Raw genomic sequence first — 24,871 nt, 5'->3', positions numbered from 1 at the left:
TATGTATGTGGACCTAAAAATTAAGTTTAGAGCCTGCTTGAAATTGCGTTAAGAAATTTAAAAAGTACTTTTTAGTATATAGAAAACTGTAGAAAGTAAAAATAGGCATGTTTGGTAAAATTTTCAAAAAAAAGGCCAACACACTTTTAGGAAAAGCTTTAAAATAAAGCTATTTTTTCAAAAGCTCTTTCTGGATATAAAAATTCTATTTTCCAACACAATTTCAAACAAACTCTTATTCCTTATCAAAATAAAAAATCATCTTCGTTTGGCCCAAACCTCATATAAAAAAAGAAATTAAGTCAATAGCCCAAAATTAAAATTCCTAATATATAGCCATTCCCAAGATATAAGAGAGTCAGAGAGTGAATGTTGCCACGTGGAGAAGAGTACCTTTAGGCGCCTTTTGGGTCCGATAGGGTGAGATTTAAAAATACTTATTTGAAAATGTGAGATTTAAAAATGTGATTTTTAAAAATGCAGTTATCATTTGACAAAATTAAAGTTTGGTCTTTAAAATCACAATTTAACTTTTAAATTTGTGTGTTTTTTAAAAAGCACACCCTTGCTTGCTATTTGAAATCGCAATCTCAAACGAGTTATTTTTTTTTATCTGATTTAAAATCACACATTTTATCTATGAAATCGTAATACCACATGCATCGCAAGAATATTAAGAGTAATGCTACACATCATCCCCTTGTCCTCCTTTTGTCCTCCCAAATTTGATGTGGCTCTTAAAATCACCATTGAATTTATGATAGATCATTATTGAATTTTGATCCAATGGTGATTTTAAGAGCTACATCAATTTTGGGAGGATGAAAGGTGGACAAAAGGATGATGTGTAGCATTACTCGAATATTAATGTTAATTCTGGTTTTGGTAGATGGAATAATGTCGTAGCTTGCAGCTACAAATCAATGTCTCGCACGCATACAAACTTGCTGAGGTAAAACAATAAACTTATACGATCGATCGGCCTCTTGTAGTTTATTGAATTTTATTTATTTATTTATTTTGCTTCCTTCAGATACTGACAGTGAGTGAAACTTGAGGAGGAATTTTATGATCGAGGGGGCTTATTTTATAATATATATATATATATATATATATAAAAGTGAAAAAAAGAAAAAAAAGAAAAAAAAGAGAATAAAAGTCAAGTCAAGACCATTTTTTGTATCCAAATTATTGGCCCTTGAATCCGTCCTAGTTGCGTGATAGTTTATATTATATTTTCGATCATCCACTACATTTTCTAAGCCGGCCTATGGATAACAAAACGTGCTTAAATTCGGGCTTTCTTTTGGAAAGTTGATGCACACATATCGTTTGCGATTGTTGAGTTGACCCTCTGAACGTACAAATTTATAAACAATTTACTTTTTTTAAAAAAAAAAAAGAAAAAAAGAAGAGAATATCTTTATTAACTGATTATACAATTAAAACTGTAGAAATTAATGACCATATATGTCATTAAATAAGTCATTACAATTATCCTCTAAAGATGCAATAGAAAAATATAAACAAAAATATTCATTTTAATTTACATATTGGACTTGTTCAATTGTAGCTAACTGTTAAGTTAAGCATTTAACAAATCAATGATTAAATAGATATTAGTGTTTTATTATAATTTTCAAGATTCGCTAATGCAAATGATTGAATCAAATTTCTATATATGAAGGATCAATTTACTTTAACGCGTACCAATCAGATTGTTTATCATTATTTGATCCAAATATTTTATATGCTCTATTATTAAATGTTAAAACAAATGGCTATAATATTATGCAATTAAGGATGTCAACCATTAACAACAGTTTACCGAATTTATTGTAAGTGGATGAAGACGTACTACATTAGAACTACGTGCATGAATTTTTCCAAATGATTTTAATTATTTAATTATTAAACTGATAGAAAATTGTGAATTTAATTATTTAATTAATATTCTAATAAAAAAATTAGGAATACTTCACCAAACTCCCCTGAACTTTCACAAAATTTGAACTAACACCCCAAAGTTAAAAAATTCTCAATTTAAACCATCGAATTTCTAAATTTTTACAATGCCCCCATTCTTTTAGGTTTTAATAGAAAAAATCCTAATGCATGCCTTTCCTCAATTTTTTTTTGTTCATTCAATAATAATAATAATAATAAAAAATGGTAGGTCTCTGGCTCGTGGGTTACTTTTTTTTTTTAAAAAAAAAATTAATTTAAAATTGATGGTAAATTTGAAATTTCATAAAAATTTCGAGGGCATAAAGGTCATTTCACCCCCTTTTGCCGTCTGATTTAATGCCAAAACTTAACGGAATGGAGACACTGCAAAAAGTTAAAAATTCGATAGTTTAAATTGAAATTTTTTGAATTTCTTAAATTCTATTTTAAAACATTATATTTTATATCTTAAAATATGAAGCGTTATAAACTTTGACAATTAGTTCAAATCAACTGGAAGTTAAGAAAGTTTTGTAAAGTTTCTCCAAAATAATTTGTACAAAAAGGATAAGTTGATATAAAATATGACGATACAAATCTACACAGGATCCATAGAGAGGAGCATCGTAATATATATATATATATATATATATATATATATATATATATATATATATATATATATATATATATATATGAGAGCCCCTTCTATAAGGATGGGCTGTAAAAGTGATGTTTTACGGCTTCCAATAAAGAGTTTACACATCATCTTACAAGACTAAATATAATAGATATGAGAACACCAAATCTTATAAAAAAAAAAACAATTTCCAGTTTTTACTTCCTAAGAGACCAAACGGCTCTAAAAAAACCATAACCTCATCTCACCCCACGCTACTGTGCCGCCGGCACCCAAACTCACCACCATGTCACAACCAATAACACAAAACAATGGATAGTCCTTCGCACGGCCTAAAGAACGACCACCCAAACACTCACACACCCAACTGATAACCACCACACAAATCCATCCCGAAGGCCTTCAACAACAATGTCGCCTACGAAGAAGACCACAACAAACACCATTTTAATTTTGACTAGTCCCACCCTGAGGCGTGACCATCATAGGGAGGTTGTACTCGTCTACCAAGCTGATAGTGAAGAAGTCGAACCCACCAGCGCCGTTGAGCATGAACTTGGGCAAGGTCGTTGGCAGCGCGCTGCTATTCCCTGAGCACTCGATTTTTCTGGAGCCGCAATCACCTGTGACGCAAGAGAACTTGCCCGTGAAGTCTTGGGAGCAGTGGGTTCGGCCCCAAATGCGACCGCCCCAGGATTGGAGGTCGGTGGGGTGATGGTCTTGGGCTCGCCCTTTTTGAGCGCGAAGCCGGTTGCGGACAGTGCCGGTACACCGGCGTTGCATGGAATGCCCGGCCATACTGTGTACTCGCTGAAACCCGGCGGATTCCGGCGGTGTGGGAGAGATGCGCTGGGGATGGGAATGCGAACGAGATTGGTGGGGATCCGAAGTGGCACAAGGTGATGGGGTTCGTGGGCATTCAAGATCGGGTTTGGATCCGCGGGTCGCCGGTGCTCCCTGTGCCAGACTTGGATGCCGTCTGATCGCCAAGGCCTTCAATGGTACCTGTTCTGCTTTTCCTGCATTCACTGATAGCAACCCCATCTGAAAAGGAAGGAAGGAAGGAAGGAGCTGAAGAACGAAGAAGAGGATACAGAGAGAGAGAGAGAGAGAGAGAGAGAGAGAAAGGGGCAAGATGGGTGTTTAATTTGTTTCATAGGATCTGATGTTTTGATGTTTGTTGTATTTTTTTAAGTTTTTATGATTTGTCTAATTCTAATTGGTTGTTGTAAATTATGGGATTTACAGACCATCCTTATTAAAGGTATTCTCTCTCTCTCTCTCTATATATATGGTCATCAGCGTCGATCAACCATAAGCCATCATCATCATCACAAATCTTCACATTTACGTTCACCCGGAAGTACATTAATGTAGACATACTCTAGGCATGGCTTGCATGAACACTAAATATGGGATCAAATCTTCTTCACATTAAGGAGTGAAGACTTAATTAGTAAGGGGGAGAGCTTCTCTTTGTCTAGATTTATACCAAAAAATAATGTACATATATCCTATATTTATGGCCGGATAATTAAATTTTGATTTTTTTCATTCCACGACTCATATTTCCTCTTCCAATTTTGTATTTCAAAAATATATATACTTTAAAAGTAATTTCAGGCTTTCACTATTAATTGCAATTTTGTCAGGAAACGACGTTTGAGCGTTCCACTGATATTGAATAAATGTTTTATTCCGTTTTCTTTTCTATTATTTTCCTCGATCATTGACAACAGAATTCATTTTTAATTATGATGATTAAATTTGAAGATGTGACATGTCATGAAATTATATAATTAGTTAATCCCTTATATATATATATATATATATAGAGAGAGAGAGAGAGAGAGAGAGAGAGAGACGAGGAGTGGAAATGGGGACTGATAGTTTTATTATTTGCTTTGTAATTAAACGGGATACAAAGGTTAATTATATGGTTTAAGACCAAACTGACCTTGCATCCGCGTTGGCATAACAGCCAGGAAATCAATGATGGTAACATATAGGTAGTAATTAATTATATTTGATATCAAGCAATTTTCCACGCAAAGGTCCTATGCTTGCGTTTCACACTACAAAAAAAGAAAGCAATTGGCTGCGTGATTACTGTAGACACGTGAGTAACTAGCCACGTGTTTCGATGATAACGTGACTAATAGTATAAGCAAAACAAGTGACCGTATGTATTTTTTATTATACGAGTATTTATTTCCTGATCAGGACGGAAATGCGTGCTTGTTCATATTTCCTCACACTTTTTCCCCACTTTCTAGCGACCCCATGCATGTTGAAGTGAAGAATGAGTCATAGGATCATTAATTGCCTTTCGCCGAAATCAACGTCAACAATATTGATCGTCAAAACCATCTCACTTTTTAATTCCCATTACGTACAGTACTACTCCTAATGCATGCCTTTTACACTCATAACTAAACTTCCTGATCTTTTGAACTTCTTGTTTTTTGTTTAATGGAAGTTGAACATAAAACATCATTTATATATAGGGCGTAAAACAATATTTACAGTCATCCTAGGCTGAGCATGGACAATGATCTTTAGAGTAAGGGCCAAAGGTTTATGGCACCGACACAAATAAAGGTGCCCGGAGTAAAGATATAGGTGCAAATTAAAGTGCGAGCTTGAACAAAAACCTCTGAAGTAAAGGGCAAAAGATTCATGCATGGAACTGACACAAACGATAGCTCGTAGATTACTAGGGGCAAATGTCACTTTTGGTTTTTCTATCCTGACAAACAGACTGAAATTACTCACTTCCCACTAGGTTTTGTCATGACCATCATCTTTATCCAGCAAAATATATATTCTTTCCTATCTCATTCGCACTTATAACAGGTGTCCAGTAATGTTTGATACTGTCCCTTGAATCCGTCCTAGTTGCGTGATGGTTTATATTTTCATCCACTACATGTTATTCAAAGTGATATTTTTCTAACCCTATGGATAACAAAACGTGCTTAAATTGGGACTTTCTTTTGTAAAGTTGATGTGCATGATTTGACGAATCTCCAAACTACTCAACAAATCAGGCACGTTTCTGATTAAGACAAACTCAAACTCATTTCTCCTTCATCGTCATGAATGATGCAAGATAAATCTCCCTGCAGCTGTTCAGGGCCGGCTCAATATATATATTGTGGGGCTTAAGACAACAATTTTAAACAAGGCCTTTTTTTTTATATTTAATTTATATATATATAATATTTATTTGATAATTATTTTCGTTGCCTTTTAGCTAAACAATCTATTTTTGTTATTTTGTCTATCACTTTTAAAAAGCTTCCTAAATCAAACTTTCTAAATATTTATCTATTTTAACTAGATATTATTTTTTATTGGTTTTAAGAGCAATCACTTTAACAATTTTAACTTAAAAAAAAAAAAAAAAAAATTGCACCAAGTGTTAAAACAAACAACCCATCGATCACACACACTAGATCAAGCACAATCATCCGTTTAAAAAAATAAAAATAAAAATCCAGCACAAACACAGTAAACATATTCCGGAGTTTCCTACCTTTCAGCATTCAAAAACAACCAAAAATTTTCAAATAACAATCAAAGAATAAGATAAGTAACTGAAAAATAATGAAATTCAGAGCTATTGAAGAAGAAAAAGAAGGCGTATGGAGGTCTTGGATTGGTGGAAGAAATTGGAGGCGAGAGAGCGGCGAGCGAGCCAGTAGACGAGCCTCACACCATTGGAGCGAACCATTTTGTATGTTAGAGATCGAGTAAAATGAGGGAGAGAACCAGAAGGATTAGAGCTTTGGGGATTTGGGTTTATTTTGACAAACTCCGGGTGGATTCAGACAGAGAGAGAGAGAGAGGGTATATTTTTTGTTTTCTTTTTGTTTTTAATTATTTATTCTATGTGGGAGTTTTAGAGTTTCCTTGTTTTTTTTTTTTTTTTTTGACACGAGTTCTAGAGTTTCCTAATAGGAGAGAAAATGTACTGTTATTTTGTTAGTATTTTTTTTTTTTTTTTGAATGGGTTATTTTGTTAGTATTAATTGTTGTTTTGGGGCCTCTAATTATTTATTTTTCTATTAAAATTAAAGAGTCATAAAAAAAAAGAGATCGTACTTCTTTTATTTTTTCAAAACCAATCCAAATTATAATTTGGCCTTTTTTTTTTTTAAAAAAAACAAACTTGTCTTTGGGAACTTATTGGAAAAAACTGTTTCAGATAATGATTAGGCTTTTTTTTTTTTTTTTTTAAACAAATTTGTCTTTGAAGGCCTTATTCCACTTTGGGGTTTTAGGCGACCACTTATCTTGCCTAAGGGATAAGCTAGCTAGCACTGCAGTTGTTTGCCAAGTGGATGTGTAGTGGAGGTTGGCGCTTGCCCAATATTCCATCCATCTAAATTTAAATATTTTGACTTCAAAATGAAAAAAAAATTAAAAATTAAAAATTAAAAATTTTCACAACTAATCACCTGTTTGTTTGTGTTTTCTAAACATAAGTACTTCTAAAAACTACTTTTTAGATAACAGGATGATTCTTCCAAATTAATATGATAAATTTAATGGTTTAGAATTTACGCACTACATCTTATATATCTTTCTGTCCCTTCTCTATCTGTTTATATCTGGCATTTTCTTTGTAAGAAATGCAATATATATATACAACCTACCTGCATCGAATGACTATGATCAGATTCTGACGAAATTCTCTGCTTAGCCTAATTAGTACCGAATTTTTCAAGGCAGAAATATATACTATATCGATCAACTTTGTTCTTAACTAATGAGATTATGTTCTGGATTAGGTTTATGCATGGTTAGTAGCCTTCACGGGATTCAGTCCTCTCGAGAGAACAGGCCATGGGTGACTTTGTAGCCAGCTAGGTCCTCTGAATGTCTTTTTCTTGCATGTGTGATGGCCTGATGGGTTGGGGGTGTCCTTGCAAGCCCCAATGGCTGCCCTAGTATTGATGTAATTCTTCCCATGGGTATGCCCTTGTTTTGTATTAATAAGGCAAGCTAATTTATATTAAGTCTTTGAGGCTAGCTAATTTATTCAATTTATTGTTTTGGATGTTTCAATTTGTTTTTAGCTTTTTAATTAGGGATAATTGCATCACTAGTTCTTGGGGTATGCCCTAGCTTGTTTTGTATTAAGTCTTTGAGGCTAGCTAATTTATTCAATTTATTGTTTTGGATGTTTCAATTTATTCTTAGCTTTTTAATTAGGGATAATTGCACCACTAGTTTCTGGGGTATGCCCTTGTTTTGTATTAAGTCTTTGAGGCTAGCTAATTTATTCAATTTATTGTTTTGGATGTTTCAATTTATTGTTAGCTTTTTAATTAGGGATAATTGCACTACTGGTCCTTGGGGTATGTCAAAATTACGAATCACTCCTTATGGTTTAAAAAGTTCATGAGAAGTCCTTGTGGTAAACTATAATTACAAATCAATCCCTGGAGTCAAATTCTGTTAAAAAATTTGACAGATTCTGTCAAATGTCATGTTAGCGCCACATCAAACCAATAAGATGGCGACACGTGTCCATCTGAATAAAAAAAATATAAATTTATTAAAAAATAAATAAATAAACTTATTATAATTTTTTTTTTTTTTTTAAAAAAAAAAAAAAAAAAAAAGGGAAAGGGTGGCTGGGCCACCCTTGGACCTTCTAGGGGTGGCCCAACCATCCATTCCTTTTTTGTTTATTTGTTTTTTTTTTTTTTTTATGTTTTTTTAAAAAATAAGTTTATTTATTTATTTTTTAATAAATTTATATTTTTTTTATTCAGATGGACACGTGTTGTCATCTTATGGGTTTGATGTAGCGTTGATGTGACATTTAAAAGAATTTGTCAAATTTTTTAACAGAATTTGACTCTTTGTAATTTTGGTTTACCACAATGACCTCCCATAAACTTTTTAAATCATAGAGAGTGATTCTTAATTATGGCATACCCTAGGAACAAGTGGTGCAATTATCCATTTTAATTAATATACTTGAAATGTACCATCTATGATTTAAGTATTTTAAGAACTTTCGATCCTTACTTTAATTTTTTGTGCTATGTGCTTATGCCTTTGTAACAATATTCCAACCTTAGCCCTAGATTACCTTAGGCAAGCCCAAGTTGATGGGCTCAGAAATAGTAATGCCTATGCTAACTTAGTTAAATGAATCAAAGCCCACTAAATTAGTTTTTTGGTATTTTTATTTAGAAAAATACTAGAAGTACTAAATCTTTTACCAGAAGATTAGTACCAAAATTATGTGAAACTTATTTATTGGTACCAATAGCATTTATATTGATTAATTGTTTTGATTCCATCCAATAGATAAATTCTACAATCACTTTGGTACCCATCTCTTAGTAAAAGATTTGGTACCCCTATCATTTCTTTTTTATTTAGTAAAAATTGTTGCAAAATAAACCCTAATACTAAAACCCCAGCTAGCAGCCTATATTGGAGCGTTTATATAGGGTTATGTTTCATTAAGTGTTTTCATTCAAAACAAGGACCATTGAGGAAAGGTGTTTGATATGGAATCAAATTTCTTAACTACCTTATCTTGAACTTAATCCTTATATATTGCATCTCTATTCAAAGAACAAAATCAAATAGGATTTCATTGAAACATATTATCATATTCTTCAACATAATTGCATGCTTGATAATTCGATTGGTTCAAGATATTCTTTTTTTTCAAAACCATACCCTAAAAGCCTAAAATTAAAACCTTGCGCGTATACAGCCATCCCATTCACTCTCTCACTTTTTTATTCAATTCACTCATTTTCTCTCAAGTATTTTTTCTCAAAAACACAAAAACCCTTGCATACAACCTATTCGACAACCCCATATTCTTCTAAAAATAAATAAATAAATAAAATCATATTTTTCTCTAAAACCATCATCGCACACCACAAGGAGGAGTTCTCAAATTCTCACATGGCATGTCTATGTTTCTTAACTCTCTTCATGTCTTCTTGCAAATAGTTCAATACTTTGCTGAAATCATGCATGCATGATGTCATTCATGTGTTTTTGCATGAGTTTATAGTATTTTAGTTTCGTATCATGCACATTAAAACAAGAAAAGCATGAAGCTAGTGGTGGAGCGAAATGTGGGGGCAAGATGGGGCGCCCACAACTACAATATATTTTCTTAAAAAAAAATTCTACAAGGTAGTTTTTTAGGCCCTAGCCCCTACTCCTCTTTCTTCGGTCTTCTTTCTTTTTCTTCTTCTTCCTTCCATTTATCGATTAATTTCCTCCTCTAGTCTTTGTCTTCTTCTTGGCTTGCCACTTTTTGAAGTGTTACTATGGTTTGTGGGATTTTAGGGTTTGTTCAGCATGAAGGTGCAAAGAAGAATTGATGCAGTGTGACGTAGTGGGATCACAAAGACAAACTGAAAAGCATATTTCCATACGGGTACAGCTCTTATTTGAACGAAGTGGCACAACAAATTCGCAACTCTTCCCAAAACTAAGAATTCCTCTTGTAACTCCTAAAAAAATCGTCAAAGCCTTCAAACATTCAAACAACTTTTTCACTGGTTACGATAACTCTCCCCTTGCTACTTTTTTACGCAACAACACAAACACCACTGTGGAGGATGGCATTTCTTTAACGAATTCCTTCATAGATAAGAGACTTTTAACTTCCCCTTTAAGGTTTTGGTTCCATCTCTTGGCTAGGTAGAAGAGTAATCTTCATGTTATCAAACATGAAGTTGTACGTGTTCTTCCTCCCATCAAGGACATCAGCTCTATCATATTATCATGGTTATCTCAAAAATAAATGACATGCATCCATGGCAACCACATCAGACCACACCATATCCTAATATTCAGCTCCAATTGAAAAATACTAGAGAACATTTAGAGATCATTACCTCGTTTCCTTTTTGGAGCCATTCTAACCGATAGGGAGTAGGATGATTTTCCGTCTCCAGATTCAACTTCCAACACTACGTTCTCGAAACTTCCCAAGCCGATGACAAGTTTGCATACCTTCCCACCCACGATACATGTAAAATGGTGGATGTTGTTGCGTCTCCAATCCTCACCCTGCGCCTTACGGGATGTAAAGCATACTCTTCTCACCACCAACAAAGGACCTTTAGTCCCTATGACAATCTCGTAATCAACTTCCTCACTGTCATCAAAGTCGGTGTCTTGCATGCTCAAACATACCCGTTGGATTGTCCATGGCTTCCCCGAACTCAATGAGTAAGATTTTACCATACTTGTCTCCCTTGCAGCAATCAACCATCTTATATATGCTCCGTCTCACCACATTTGAAACACAATGGAGCACTAGTTGAAGCCTCCTTATTAGGCTACACATTCGGCTATCCTCGAGCTTGTGTTGGAGGTTAATTAGAACTCTATGTAGAAGGTGTGACATTAGTACGATTTCTACTGCCACTCCCTCCTCCTCCAAACAACCCCAATGGTCTCTTAGAGAGTGTACCGCGACACCAATTGATCCTCGACTTTTGCCAAATCCATGCAAGTCACCAATTTATAGAATTCCGTTGTGTAATCATCCACGAATCTTTACCATTGCCTCTGAAGTTCTGTAGTTGTTGTTGCATGGTCCGCACGGACCACACATAGTTATGGGGCAGGAATGCGGAACTCACATATTTCAATAGTTTCTCTCAACTATTGATCAGCCCTTTGCCCTGTCGCACTCAAATCTACTTCAGTTGCTGCCACCACGCAACAACTTTTCCTCAATTGGTTGCTACTAATGGAAACCTTCAATCATCAGATACTTCCTTGAAGTCTAAGATCTCTCTAATAACAGCTACCTAATCAAGGAATTTTTCAGGCTGCAAGCAACCTTGAAACTCCAGGATGTTGAGCTTGAATCTCGCCTCCCACCGATTAGCATGAGCTTGAGCCGTAGTATACTCCTCCTGCTTCTTCTTACCTTGCAAAAGGGTTGACAGATTCACTCCCAATACTAGACTAGTCTTCCTCCTTTGCATGACACACATTTGGCTGTCAGCGATGACAATTTAGAACACCCGTATTGGTGAATTGATCGATGAGAGCTCTAACTTGGGCATTGATCTGGGCACCAATGTGTTCTCCAAATCACTCATCAAGTTCCTCATCCATGCGTTGCTACAAACCGCATCGTCGGTTGATCCTCATGTACTGTCTTTTCATGCTCGTACACATCATTCAAGTTTGGAAAATGATTTCCCCAATCAACCTGGACAAATTAAATATTCTATGATTTCTCCTGCGCGGTTGGATTTTTAGAGGGAATTGGGTTTGTTTGGTAAAAGTTTTTTTGGTGGATTTTTTTTTTCTTTTTAATAATAATAAGAAGTGATTGATGTGATATAGAATAGAAATAAATTTTGAATATTTTTGTTAGGAAATAAAATGAAAAAAAGTTGTTAAAAAGTAGTTAATGTGATATAAAAAGTGCAAAAAAAAAAAAAAAAAAAAAAGTTAAGAAGTGATTGACGTGAAATAAAAAGTGGAATGTTTTGAAGTTGAATTTTTTAAGGAAAAAATGAAAGTGTTTGCCAAATAGCCCAATAAATTTGGGTGGACGAAAAAAAGGGCAAGATTTAAACGATAAGCATCAAATAAATGATGGGCCATATATGCTTCATAAAGGGTAGATATTTTATATAGTGAAGACATATATTGTGTTAAAAAAATATTTTATTTTTGGGAAAAGTACACATATTCCTCTCAAACTACTAATTAAATTGTCAATATCTTCCAAAACTACCAATTGTGTCAATGTCTCCACTCAAACTACCAAAAAATGTCAATGTCCCCATACGACCAACAAAAAGACAAAAGTGATCCTAAAATTTTTTCAATCAGACAAAAATATCCTTATAAATTAAAAAATAACAAAACTTAAAAGAAAAAAACCAAAAAATAATTTTAAAAAGAAAAAAAAATTAAAAAAAAAAAGAAAAAAAACTGAAAATTATATAAAAAAAAAAACGAAAAAAAAAGAAAGAAGAAAAACCAGTTTTTATTTTTTATTTTTAATTTTTTTTATAACTTTTTGTTATTATAGAATTTTTTTTAATAATTTTTTAATAATTTTTTTAAAAAATTAATAATTTTATGAAGGGTATTTTTTTTTTTCATTATGTGGACATTGACATTTTTTGGTAATTTAGGGAAGGGGGGACATTGACACAATTTGTAGTTTAGGGGGACATTGACAATGAAATGACAATTTAAAGAGGTTATGTATACTTTTCTCTTTATTTTTAGTTTAAATTGAATTTCTTATATTTTTTTATATAATATATAAAAATATTATGTTTTATTATTTTAATTTCACCCCTACTAAAATCAATTCCTAGCTCCGTTACTGAATATCTCCACGTTACTGATCTTAAGCACATCTTAGTTTTCTCCCGTTTAAGTGTAAGAAAAAATTGAAAATGCTAGGTTTCTCAATTTGATCTATTGTTTTAGTAAATAGAGGCATAAGCCAATGAGATTGTGACACATAGAAACCAATTTGTTTTTTTTTTTTTTTTTCATTTTTTTTAGAAAACCTATCATTTCTCAAAGTTCTAAGATTCCATGCATGAGAGGATAGAGTTGGCAACTTGCAAAGCAAAGCACTCTTTATTTTTTTTCAAGAAATAATGCAGCTAGCTCACGTGTGTTCTCGTACTTCTATCCCTTTGCCCAACTCTCAAGTCATCTTGAATATTCCTTCTTTCTATAGCTTAATTAAATCAAAATTTTTCCTCTAATTAGGAAAATATAGCCAAAAAACAGCAATTATGTTGTTCATAACCTCACTTACAAAATACTTGGATATATATTGGATTAGATAAAATGATATACTATACGTACAGCTCATGCTAGCTCAGAGACATGCCAAGATTGCTATCGTTTACAAAGAGATGTCATCTTCCTTCTTTGTTGCAGGCTAAATTTTCTTTTCTTTCTTGTCCTGGTAACAGGATGTCCAAAAACTGTGTATTATATATACTAAGTTTCCATGAAACTACATGATAACTTAATACACAAAATAAATATTTCATGATAGACACTAAAATTATTGCACAAGATAATGGCATTTAATTAAATTTGTGTAACCTTGATTATGTTTGTACTCAAGCCTCTGTTAAGTTCCCGAATTTGAGGAATAAAACTCAGCATACTTATTATTAGTCTATTGGGGCTTCAATAAAATTAATACAACGGGGAGTATATAAACAGGAAATAAAAAATTAACAACTTACAAGAGATGAAACTCTTTATTTAATTCAACTTTCTAATGCACTAGAATTAGGGTTGACAATTTTTGACACGACTTGTGAACCCGACATAAACCCAACGCAAAATTAAAAGATTAGGGTTGAGTAATCTGACCGGCCCGTTTAATTAAATGTGTTGGGTTAAGGTTGGCCTATATAGTCTTATACACATGCTTATACACGATCCGAACCCAACACGCGATATAATGGTAGGTAATTTTTAAAATGACTTGCAAATCCGACACGAACCTAATACAAAATTAGAGGGTTAGGTTAGGTACGTTCAAGAATTTAACCCGTTTAATTAAACAAGTCAAATTAGAATTGACCTATATTTTTATACCTGTACCTTGATATGACCCGAACCCAACACCTGAATACCAATATCCACCCTTTTAGTCTATAATAATCCAAGGATCCTAAAAGATAACTCCAGAGGAGCTTCAATACTTCAAAAAATATATATTTTTTTATATAGATGAAGTATTAGCTTATGGGGATACTCACTAAAAGATGGCGTAGAAGATAGCGCCAGGTCATGTGGCCATGCAAAACGCAACCTCTTCAGCCACACCACTTCAGCCAAACCACTTTAGATGCCTGCACGTGTCTTGGTGGCGGAGTCCTCTTGCATGATGTCAATAGTTTATCCTCTATAAATATATCTAGAAAGCTTCAAACTGGGGAAGGTAATAACATATCAGGCACATTGGCCTATATGTTGCTCGGCTGGATATACATAATTACACCAGGCAAAGCATGCCAGCTCCATTCCCTCTGTATATTATTGGTATATGTACCCTTCAAGCCACCCTCTCTCTCTATCTCCATTACCTATAAATTCCTCCTAACACAAATATATATATATCCAGACTCCAGTCGTCATATTCCAATATTTCTGTGTCTCTAGAGATGGCAACATACATTTATCACAGAATGTCAGAGTTATTCTTGCTTTCACTATTTGTGAGTTCCTTCATGGTTGCTTCTGCTGGTACTTTTGATGAAGATTTTGACATGTCCTGGGGCGATCATCGTGGTAAGATGCTCGATAAAGGGAAGCTTCTCACACTTTCGCTTGACCGGATATCTGGCTCCGGTTTCCAATCCAAAAGAGAATATCTATTTGGGAGGATGGACATGCAGCTCAAGCTCGTCTCCGGTGACTCTGCCGGCACTGTCACGGCTTACTATGTAAATCTCTATCTCTATTTTCACATATCAAGCTTGTTAAATTACTATATTCTCTAAAAGCTTAAGCTATTAGGAAGAATTAAATTTAATTATTTAATTAATACTTTAATAATTTTTCGAACATGTAGAATATTTAATTACAATGGTAGTGTATAAATGACAGAGTCAAATTCAAACTCATAACTTTTTTTCTGATATCCTGAAAAACCACCACCTTTCTTAAAAATTTAAGTCGATAAGAAAATTAACATAAATTTAATTATTTAATCAATATTTTAACAAAACTCCCCTTTAGTAGTTTGCAATATTGGGCTTCATGGTCTTCTCCTACAGCTTGAATATTGAGAAATGAAAAATTGGTGCTGATCGAGTTTGTTATTTTCTACAGTTATCCTCAGAAGGGAATAACCACGACGAAATTGATTTTGAGTTCTTGGGGAACCTGAGCGGAGAGCCCTATATCGTCCACACAAACGTCTATACCCAAGGGAAAGGGGACAGAGAGCAACAATTCTACCTCTGGTTCGACCCAACAAAAGACTTCCACACCTATTCCTTCGTATGGAATCCACATCGAATCATGTAAGATATATATATACTTCTCTTATCAAGTAATCCATCTCACTTTGATAGTGAAGTCATATTATATGAAAAAAAATAATCATGTCCAAACTTATGGAAATATTTTTTTGCTACCCTAATATAACCTTAGGCCAATCACTGTAGCAAAATATTCCTTTATTTTATTCATTCTCAATAACATTTTTTTTGTTATTTTATTGTCTCTCTTTTCAGCAACATGGTACATTTTATTATTTTAATGTGACCGTTGAAAAAAAATGACACTGGAAAACAAAATATCATCGTTAACAAAATACGACCGTTAAAAAATATGACTACTAGAAAACTATGACAGGAAAAATTTATGATTCTTAAAAAAGATAAATATTAATGTTGACAATAGGAGTGCAGTAAAAATATAATAAAAAATAATGAGAAATAATATTTAAAGAAAAGAGATCAGAAACATAATAGAAATATCTTTTCATGTGTAAAGAGAAGGGAGTAACTAATTAAAGCTTAAGTATTTTAACCAACCTTTTTAGAGTCGCTTAAGCTAATTAAAGCAGAGAATTGTACTTTTTGATCAAGTATTTTAAGTTTTTAACCAACCTTTTTGGAGTCACTTAAGCAGTAATAAAAAGCTAAATCATGCTTTAATTAGCTGATAAAACAAACATATTTGAATGTTACCCATTGCAATTGCCAATTAATGTTTTGAATATTCTAGTACCATTAATTTGAGTAACATATTTGGCATAACTTGCTACATGTCTCTCTTAATTTGCAGTTTCTTGGTAGATAACACCCCGATAAGAGTATTCTACAACGAAGAATCCATTGGGGTTCCCTTCCCAAATAGCCAGCCAATGAAGCTTTACTCGAGCCTCTGGAACGCAGACCAATGGGCAACAAGAGGTGGGCTCGTAAAAACGGATTGGTCCAAGGCTCCTTTCACTGCCTGCTATCGTAACTTCAATGCCAATGCCTGCGTCTGGTCTCGTGGCTCATCTTCTTGTGCTTCAACGCCGTCAACGAGTGGCGTCAGTAGTACTCCTGGTAGTGGTGATTGGCAAACTCAAGGGCTCGATGCAAATGGTCGAAGAAGACTCAGATGGGTGCAAAAATACTTCATGATTTACAACTATTGCTCTGATTTTAAGCGATTTCCACAGGGTTGCCCGCGCGAGTGCCGGCGTGGTAGGTTCCTTTGAAACTGAAATGTTGCTTGTGTGAGTCTGTAAGGTATCTTTTTGTGAAGGGTTGTATAATTAATATTTTTCTTTTTTCTCTGGATACCAAAGGTTTGTATATAATATATATATATATATATATATGCTCATGCGTGTGGAAAAATCATATTTAGTTTATAATTTTTCATTTGATTTGAATTTAATCATTAGGTTTTCAATTTAGGCCTTTAAATTTTGCTCTCAAGTTTCAAATTTGTCATTCTATTAGTTTACCATCAAAGTTAATGGTTTTTTATTTGTCACATGTGTTTCATTTAACATGCTAAGGTCTATGTCAATACCCAATACAATGTCAATGTCCATATCAGCATCAAAGTTAACAGTTTTTTTTGTAATCGATCTTACAAATCTATAAGATTATGATGACGAAGAATATAGTTTTTATTTCTAGAGTTAAATCTTCTTTTTTCTGTGGATGATTTAGCGCCTAATAACGAGACACTGATATTAGGTGCTCATATGGACGCTGATGTATTAATTAAGACACATGAAATATGACAAATTATTAATTTTGAGTAAAAAAGTGACAAAATGACCTACTTAAAATTTGTGCAAAACGTAAGGACCATATTCTTAAAATTAGAAACTTAATGACTAAATTCAAATAAGATAAAAACATAAGGGCTAAATATAATTTTTCCATTATATATATTCACTTAGAGATTTTTGGGGTCGGTTAATAATAATCAAATTTATTATTCTTGGCTGCATTTTCTTACGAGGAATGTTAAAGTTCATTCTAGTGGCCTTATAGAGTTATTTTATGCTGATATGATATCATGTATTTTTTTAATAAAAATAGGGGAGAAAAATCAAGTTGTCGTTTTTCTTTATTAAAAATAAGGTATCATGTCAGCTTAGAAGAATCTTAAAAAGACATTAGAAAGAGGTCTAACATTTCTCTTTTACCTAGGTAACATGCCATAAAAGATAGTATTTTTATACTATGGACTTCAATAAAATTGTCCAAATCCGAATCACCCATTTTATTACAAATTTCTCTTCTAAATTGGGTTGAAAAAAATAATTTTCTCCAATCTCGACTATTAATCTTTAATAGTATTTAAAGACACATGTTAATTTAATACATTGAATTTCATTCAATTAGAATATCAGGGATAAAATGGTTGAAAAGTTTCTGTTACAAATTTGCAATGGTACAATGGAAGCTCATGGGCCTAAAACGACGGATCCATCTATACCGTAAATGGACTCGGGCCGAAGAAAAATACTTTAATGGGTCTGTACGCATAATAGTTTTGCTCGATTATCTCCAATTCTCGTTCCTGTTTTTGATTCATGAAATTCCAAACATTCATATATAATTCCAATAATCGATTAGCGAATCTCTCTCTCTCTCTCTCTCTCTCTCTCTCTATATATATATATATATAGATATATGAGAAATGCCATTTTGTATTGAGAAATATTATAAATATATCCTCATCTTTTTTTCTTTTTTTTTTTAAAAAAACCAATCACTTAATTTGGAGAAATTATATTGTAATAATTAACCCCAACCTTCTTACATGCAAAGGCAAAATGGTTAATTGGTGAGAATAGATAACGAATCTCATATTTTAAATATTTAACACTTGAGTCCATATAATATTTTATTATTCATATTAAATATCCGTTATTATATTTTACTGAATACATTCTTTTTTACATTTAAATTTTTTTATATTAATATTGAATGCCTCTTTTACACTTAATATTTTATATTATTGTCAAAATCTTAGCAGCAGCCACCATATATATATATATATATATATATATATACACCTTCTCCTCACCCCAAATACTTCTACAAGCCGTCTCTTCCACTGCAAACCAAGGTAACCTCTTAATTTATTCCTCTCCTATTTTCTTTTCTTCTGTACAGACATCACGTGAATTTCTTTTGTTTCAGTTCTTCTTCTTTTCTTTTGGTTTAGCGCAGGTCTTCGATCACCTGAAATTTCTTGGCTTTTTACTACTGTTCTGACTGAAAGCTTGTCTTCTTTTCTTTTTCTCTTCCTGTTTTTCCACATTAATGTTGTCCATTATTTTCTTTACCTTTTCTTTTTCAACCATAGCAGGTAGCCTTTGTCCTTTGATTATTATTATTTTTTTATCTCTGGTTCTCTCTTTTTGGGACAGCATTGTCCACACGTTTCTTTGTCTATTTCTTCCTCTTTTGTTTGTTTGTTTGTTTTTCCTTCTTCTGTTGGTACAAAAATAGCAGATGTAACACCCCCAAACTGCTAAGGGTTAGGTTCGTCTATTTTCATACACCAAACTGCAAAGACTCGTAAGGTCTACCAACAACCTAGCTAATATATATGTTGAATTTAATAACAAAAATAATAAAGATTTTAAAACTCAGAGCTTTAATAAATGCGGAAACAGTTATTTCGAAATGAACAATTATGTTTGATTCAATAATTGAAAATCTAAAGAAAAACTAAATTTATTGCGCAAGTGCGCTTCCATCCAAGCAACGGTATCGAGCTTAATCTAGCTCTGTGAATATCTCTGGGGCCAAAATAATAGTCTCCTCCACACACGTGCCTTATTTATAAAAATCTCATTCTCACAAATTATTCTTATTCCTTTGATAACTTTTGAGGCAACGTGTGAGAGGGTTTTTACTCTCATTTTCTCATTAATTTCAAAAAGCTGTAACTTCCCGTCTCAGGAACCAACTACACAATTTACGAATAACTAGAAAATCCTTTATAACCAAAGCTTCTTTTAAAACAGTGATTTCAAGATTAACATTTATACCGACAATTTTCATCTCAAAACTATTTTTAAAACAGTCCTTCATGCATCAATATAATTTGAAATATAGAACAAGAACAATTAATTGCAAATATGTTTAAAAAAAGGATAAAGTAATATGACATAAAACAATTTGAAAAGGGGTAGAGGATCCCTTACCTCTCTGATTGCAATAAGTCGCTGGACTATCTCGACTGCTAACTAATCACCTGGTACAGGTTTAAATAAATCAATACCTCGTGCTAGTCACTAAACTACACACTAACACCACTAGGATTTGTCTTGCTAACCTACTGAGAATGGATTCTCTAGATATGTTTAACGACATTAGTAAAGGTAATTGTCATCAGAAATATTGTCTTTTATAATTATAAGGTTTAAATAAATTCCGATATCACAAATTACATCTTTAATAAAAAAATGATTTAAAAATGATCCCTAATTTCTTTAAAAAATTTTACAAGAAGATTTGAATATTTACTTTAAACTACTTTGCATCAAAATAGAATTTTCAGGACTAAACATCCCTGGGAAGAATTTATGGCAACAGGTAAGTAAAAGAAATAAAATCAATTAAGCCAAAATTTGAAATTTCTCCAAAACAACATCCGGTTGCATTGAAAAGGGAGAGAATTTTATAATACAACAAATTTGAATTTGAGTTAGGCCAGGACAAGAAGAGAAAAGAGAAAAAAATAATATATATATACAATTCTCATGGTTTGCTACAGACAAGAAAAAAAAGCAAGAGAAAAGTAAGGCAATACAATAAGACAAAAAGACCATTTGACGTTGGTGTTTGGGGAAAGACAAAGGAGAGAGGAAAAAAGAAAAAAGAAAAAGAGAACAATGAAGGATAATAGGTGTGGGCCTCGGCTGCATCATGTGAAGGAGAAAAAGAAACAAATAGAAGAGAAAAGAAAAGAGACCAAAATATACCTGCAGTAGTCCTGCGTGCAACAATGAAGAGACGGCTGGTAGAAAAATATTTTGTGAGGTGAGGAAGGAGAGTGGCGGCTAAGAGGGGGTATTTATAGGAGTAGGGTTTTATTCTTTGGCTATTAGGGTTTTATATAATAAAACATGTGTTTTAATAAGAATAAAATTGCATAAAAATATAAAATCTGGTCCTCATATTTTTTTTTTATAAATATTAAATATAAAAGTGGAACTTAAATTGATATAAATTTATTAAATTTAAAATAGGTGTTTTAATAAAATATAAGAGTGGTTATTTAATATCAAGAAATATGAATTAATATCAAGAAATAAAAATTCATATGTAAAATCAGGTGTTTATTAATTCCGTCTAGTTATCCATTCTCATAGGTAGTAAAGACTATTTTACCCTTGAAAGGGGGTCGGAGTTATTACAGCAGACCTTTCTTTTCTCAACGGAATAACATTCTGAATTTACTGGGATGTGTTTTACTTCTTTAATTTCCTTCTCCTGTTGTAATGCAGTCGTAGCATATAGGAACTTGCTTTTATTTTCTCATTCTCTTTTGCTATTTCTTTTCAACAGCAGGTCTTCGATCGTTCCCTTCTTTAATATTTTTCTTCTTTTCCTGTCTGGCCGTGATAGCAGGCCACAGGGTGGATGGATAAATTAAATTTTGTTGATCTTTTCTTTCCTATTCCTCTTCCTTCCTATCCTTTTTGTATGTAATTGATAAGTCCTATTGTATATTTTTATTGTACTATTTTAACAACCAATTATATTTTAGTTTCTTAATTATAATATATCTTCTTGATTTTGACTTGAACAAATAATATTTTAAGAACATTTTTCATAGTGAGCTAATATCCTATTTTATGACCCAAGAGTTTTTATGAAACACAAAATATGCACACTCAAATACGGTTTAATAAATTCCTAGTAACAATAAAACACTTATAATTATGAGATAAGTAGAGATCGAAAATCCGGGATACGTTAGATTCGATTTTAATTAGGATTTGTATGATAACCGAGGGCTGACATAGTTAAGTTTATTAATTCAGGTGTGTAGTATTTCAGATCAGTCCTTTAGCAGTATTATCGAGGTAAGGAAATCCTCTACCCTTTCTTAGATTGTTTCGTGTTATACTATTTTATTTATTATTTCTAGCATACTTATGAATAAATGTTTTCATTATATGTTGCCAATTTTATTGCTTGCATGAGATATTTTAAATAGTTTTTTAAATGAAATTATAGTTGAGAACTGATATTCTTAAAATCAATATTGTTGAGAAAAGTCTTAATCATGAAATATTTTTTCAATTATAGTAAATTAGTATTTGTTTAAAGGTTTTCGAAAGAGGGAAGACACTATCTTTAGAAAGTGAAGAAAATGAGAATTGTATAAATGAAAAAGCCCTCACATATGTTACCTCAAGGTGTACTAAAAGAATTGAAAAGAATAAGAAGAGGTTTTATAAAAGGGACACGTGTGTAGAGGAAGTTATTCTGGCCCCAGAGATATTCACAGAAGTTAAGATTGGTACCATTACTTGGATGAAAGCGCAACCGCTGAAAGACTCGAGAAGGCGGTAAATCATCATTATGCCATGCTAAGTATACTTTGATTATTAGCTGACGAAGCAGACCTGCAGCCACAGTTCCCTGCCAGGGTCACAAGGACCACGCAACCCTAGTACATAGGGCGTAATAGTGTACATGAGCCATAAAAGAGGAAATTTGTTTATAAGCTAATATTTATGTGATTTATGAAAAATGATGGATTTGTACTTTATATTTTCCCGAGATTTGAAGAGTACGAGTATTACAAGCATAGTTTTAAAGAAAATGAATTTGACTCAACCGTTTTACGGTTGCGAATTACTGAGCATTTATCGCTCATCCTTACTTTGTTTTTGTTTTTAGGTTATGAGCAGAGAATCTTAGGTGGCCGGAATGAGGATTTGGGCTAGTGATCAGAGTATTGCATGGCATTTATCCTAACAAGTGCACTAGCACAAGAATTTAAGTTTTACTTTGGGTTTTAATTATTCTACCAAACATAAATGTTATTTAGAGATACTTATTTCCACATTTATTGAAAATTTGAATTTAAAACTATTTTTTGGTATTTTAATAATTCAAAATATTAGCTAGATTATCTGGCAGACCTTATTATTCTTTGCGACTATGTATAAGAAAATGGACGAACCTAACCCTAATGGTTTGGGAGCGTTACAAATATAAATATATTTCTTACACATCTCATTTTAAAATTTATCATTGGACTTATAGGACCCAAATTGGGTCCTTCAAATTCAACGGTAAATTTAAAACTTGGATATATAATGATGTGTAGGAGATGTATGTGTATCATTTCTCTTGGATTTGTAGGATCCACACCTTTACCCATATGGGTCCTATGCATCAAATGGTTTATTTAAAAAAATATGAATAGAAGATAGATGAAAGAATACAAAATATATAGAGTAATGCTATTTAGTAGACTATTATATGAATGTCATATAACTAAATAATATGAAAGTAAAAATTAACATTTATATCAGCAAAGGCTTGTTAAAATAAAAAATATAAAGTCTGATTTTACGTCACTCCAATCGTGTACCAGTACTCCACTAAAAAAAAATGAGTTAACTGGGACTAGATGAAAATTAATAAAAACTAAATGTAGGCTGAATTTAACATAATCTGCTCGCGCCTAGGCCTTAACCATTCTTTACGCCAACAAATTTAACGATGAATTTGCAAGAAATGGACAGCGTGGACAATGAGGATGAAAAAGAATTATTTCTCGAATTTAATATTTGTTTTGAATTTGAAAACTAAAAGAGATAGAGAGAGCCACACGGTTTGGAGAGAGATTGAGAGAAAATATAGGAGAGATTTTAGGGTACTTTTTAATGCAGAGTTTAAATTTAGGTTGTTTCCTTAAAAATCATTGAAAGAAAAAAAATCCCTTAAAATTAAAGGACCATAGTAATCAAACTCGTGGTTGTGGGGATTCAAAACACACCCACTAGATTCACTATTTGAGCTTTTGTATCCCTTTGGTTTGATTTTTCACCTCCATGCTCTTCCTGTGATGCAAATTGATGGATAACTCTGATCGAACATCCCCTTAATTAGCACATTGAAAAGATTAAAACTCATTTTGGTTGCCAAATCTAAAGCTTTCTATATGAAGATGGGCTGAAAACTGCAAAAATACAATCAATATATACATGAGAAATGTTCAATTTACAGCTTGATTTCTCTCTCCTTTTTGGAGCCGAAATGGTTCTAATACCCAAGAGAAGTAAGGAGTTTTTGTTCTTGTGCTCAAACCCTAGCTTAACCCTACCAATGGCTTTTCAATATATATGTACAGTTTTTAAGAAGACGAAGCCATATATGAATGAAAATGTCCACTCAAAGTTGTTGGTGGCGATGAGAAAAACCAAAGGACATGGGCATCGAATGGACATGTGCCGGCAACATCAATCAGTTCAGTGGAAATATTCAATTTGAAATGCTCTGCTTAAAAGAAGGAAAAAAGTAGCAAATTAAAGTAAGAAGGAAAAAGACATAATACTAATTAATTAAGCAGTATCGTGGCATTAACTTTTCTTAAGAGTCTCCACTGAAACTCGCCAAATTCATATCTCATCTAGATTACGTGATGAGATCGAGGTCTACCGTCTACCCGAACGAAAAAGACAAGGCAGGAGTAAAAAAAATATAATAAAATAAAATAAAAAATGTAAAGGGTCACGTATATACAATATCATATTCCGTCGTAAGTCATTCATATGTATAGAGTAATACTACGTATCATCCTTATATTCTCTTTTTATTCTTTAAAATTGATGTGATTCTTAAAATTACTATTGAATTTATGATAGACCACTATTAGATTTTGATCAAATGGTAATTTTAATAGTCACATCAATTTTGGGAGGACAAAAGAGAGACACAAGTGTGATATGTAGTATTACTCATATATATATATATATATATATGAGATTTACAACAAAAAGAACTTCTATTATGAGTTTTAATATTAAGGTTAAATTCTTAAGCGCTGTTTTAATCATAACATTCAGAATACATGACTGATAAACTATATATTACAAGGAACTATTGACTAGTGCTTTAACAGTTTTTAGACCAATCATTTTCATTTTCACAAATGACTAGCGAGAACACTTTGAGTAAAAGATAATCAAAAGTAAAAACTACCTTGTACGTATACATTGCTTCCTCGATCAACAAAACACAAGGGAAAGAGACAAGCTAAAAG

General features: G+C 32.6%; 1 protein-coding gene across 1 annotated transcript; it reads left to right on the top strand.

Annotated features, from left to right (window-relative positions):
• The first annotated feature begins 14,607 nt into the window (after nucleotides 1-14,607).
• LOC133868535 (xyloglucan endotransglucosylase protein 1-like) lies at nucleotides 14,608-16,941 on the top strand. Its single transcript, XM_062305454.1, has 3 exons — nucleotides 14,608-15,048; nucleotides 15,437-15,630; nucleotides 16,400-16,941. Exons 1-3 carry the CDS (start codon nucleotides 14,767-14,769, stop codon nucleotides 16,821-16,823), a joined length of 900 nt encoding a protein of 299 aa, XP_062161438.1. The 5' UTR covers nucleotides 14,608-14,766; the 3' UTR covers nucleotides 16,824-16,941.
• The last annotated feature ends 7,930 nt before the right edge of the window (nucleotides 16,942-24,871 follow it).

The sequence above is a fragment of the Alnus glutinosa genome, chromosome 5 (genome assembly GCF_958979055.1).
Source record: "Alnus glutinosa chromosome 5, dhAlnGlut1.1, whole genome shotgun sequence".
Taxonomy (NCBI): domain Eukaryota; kingdom Viridiplantae; phylum Streptophyta; class Magnoliopsida; order Fagales; family Betulaceae; genus Alnus; species Alnus glutinosa.
This window is presented reverse-complemented; position numbering and strand designations above follow the sequence as displayed.

What these genes read in the sequence shown, in the direction of transcription:
- LOC133868535 (XM_062305454.1), top strand. Translation starts at nt 14,767, where the DNA reads ATGGCAACATACATTTATCACAGAATGTCAGAGTTATTCTTGCTTTCA. An exon ending in GCACTGTCACGGCTTACTAT is followed by an intron (nt 15,049 to 15,436) that starts GTAAATCTCTAT and finishes TATTTTCTACAG; the next exon opens with TTATCCTCAGAAGGGAATAA. An exon ending in TGGAATCCACATCGAATCAT is followed by an intron (nt 15,631 to 16,399) that starts GTAAGATATATA and finishes CTTAATTTGCAG; the next exon opens with TTTCTTGGTAGATAACACCC.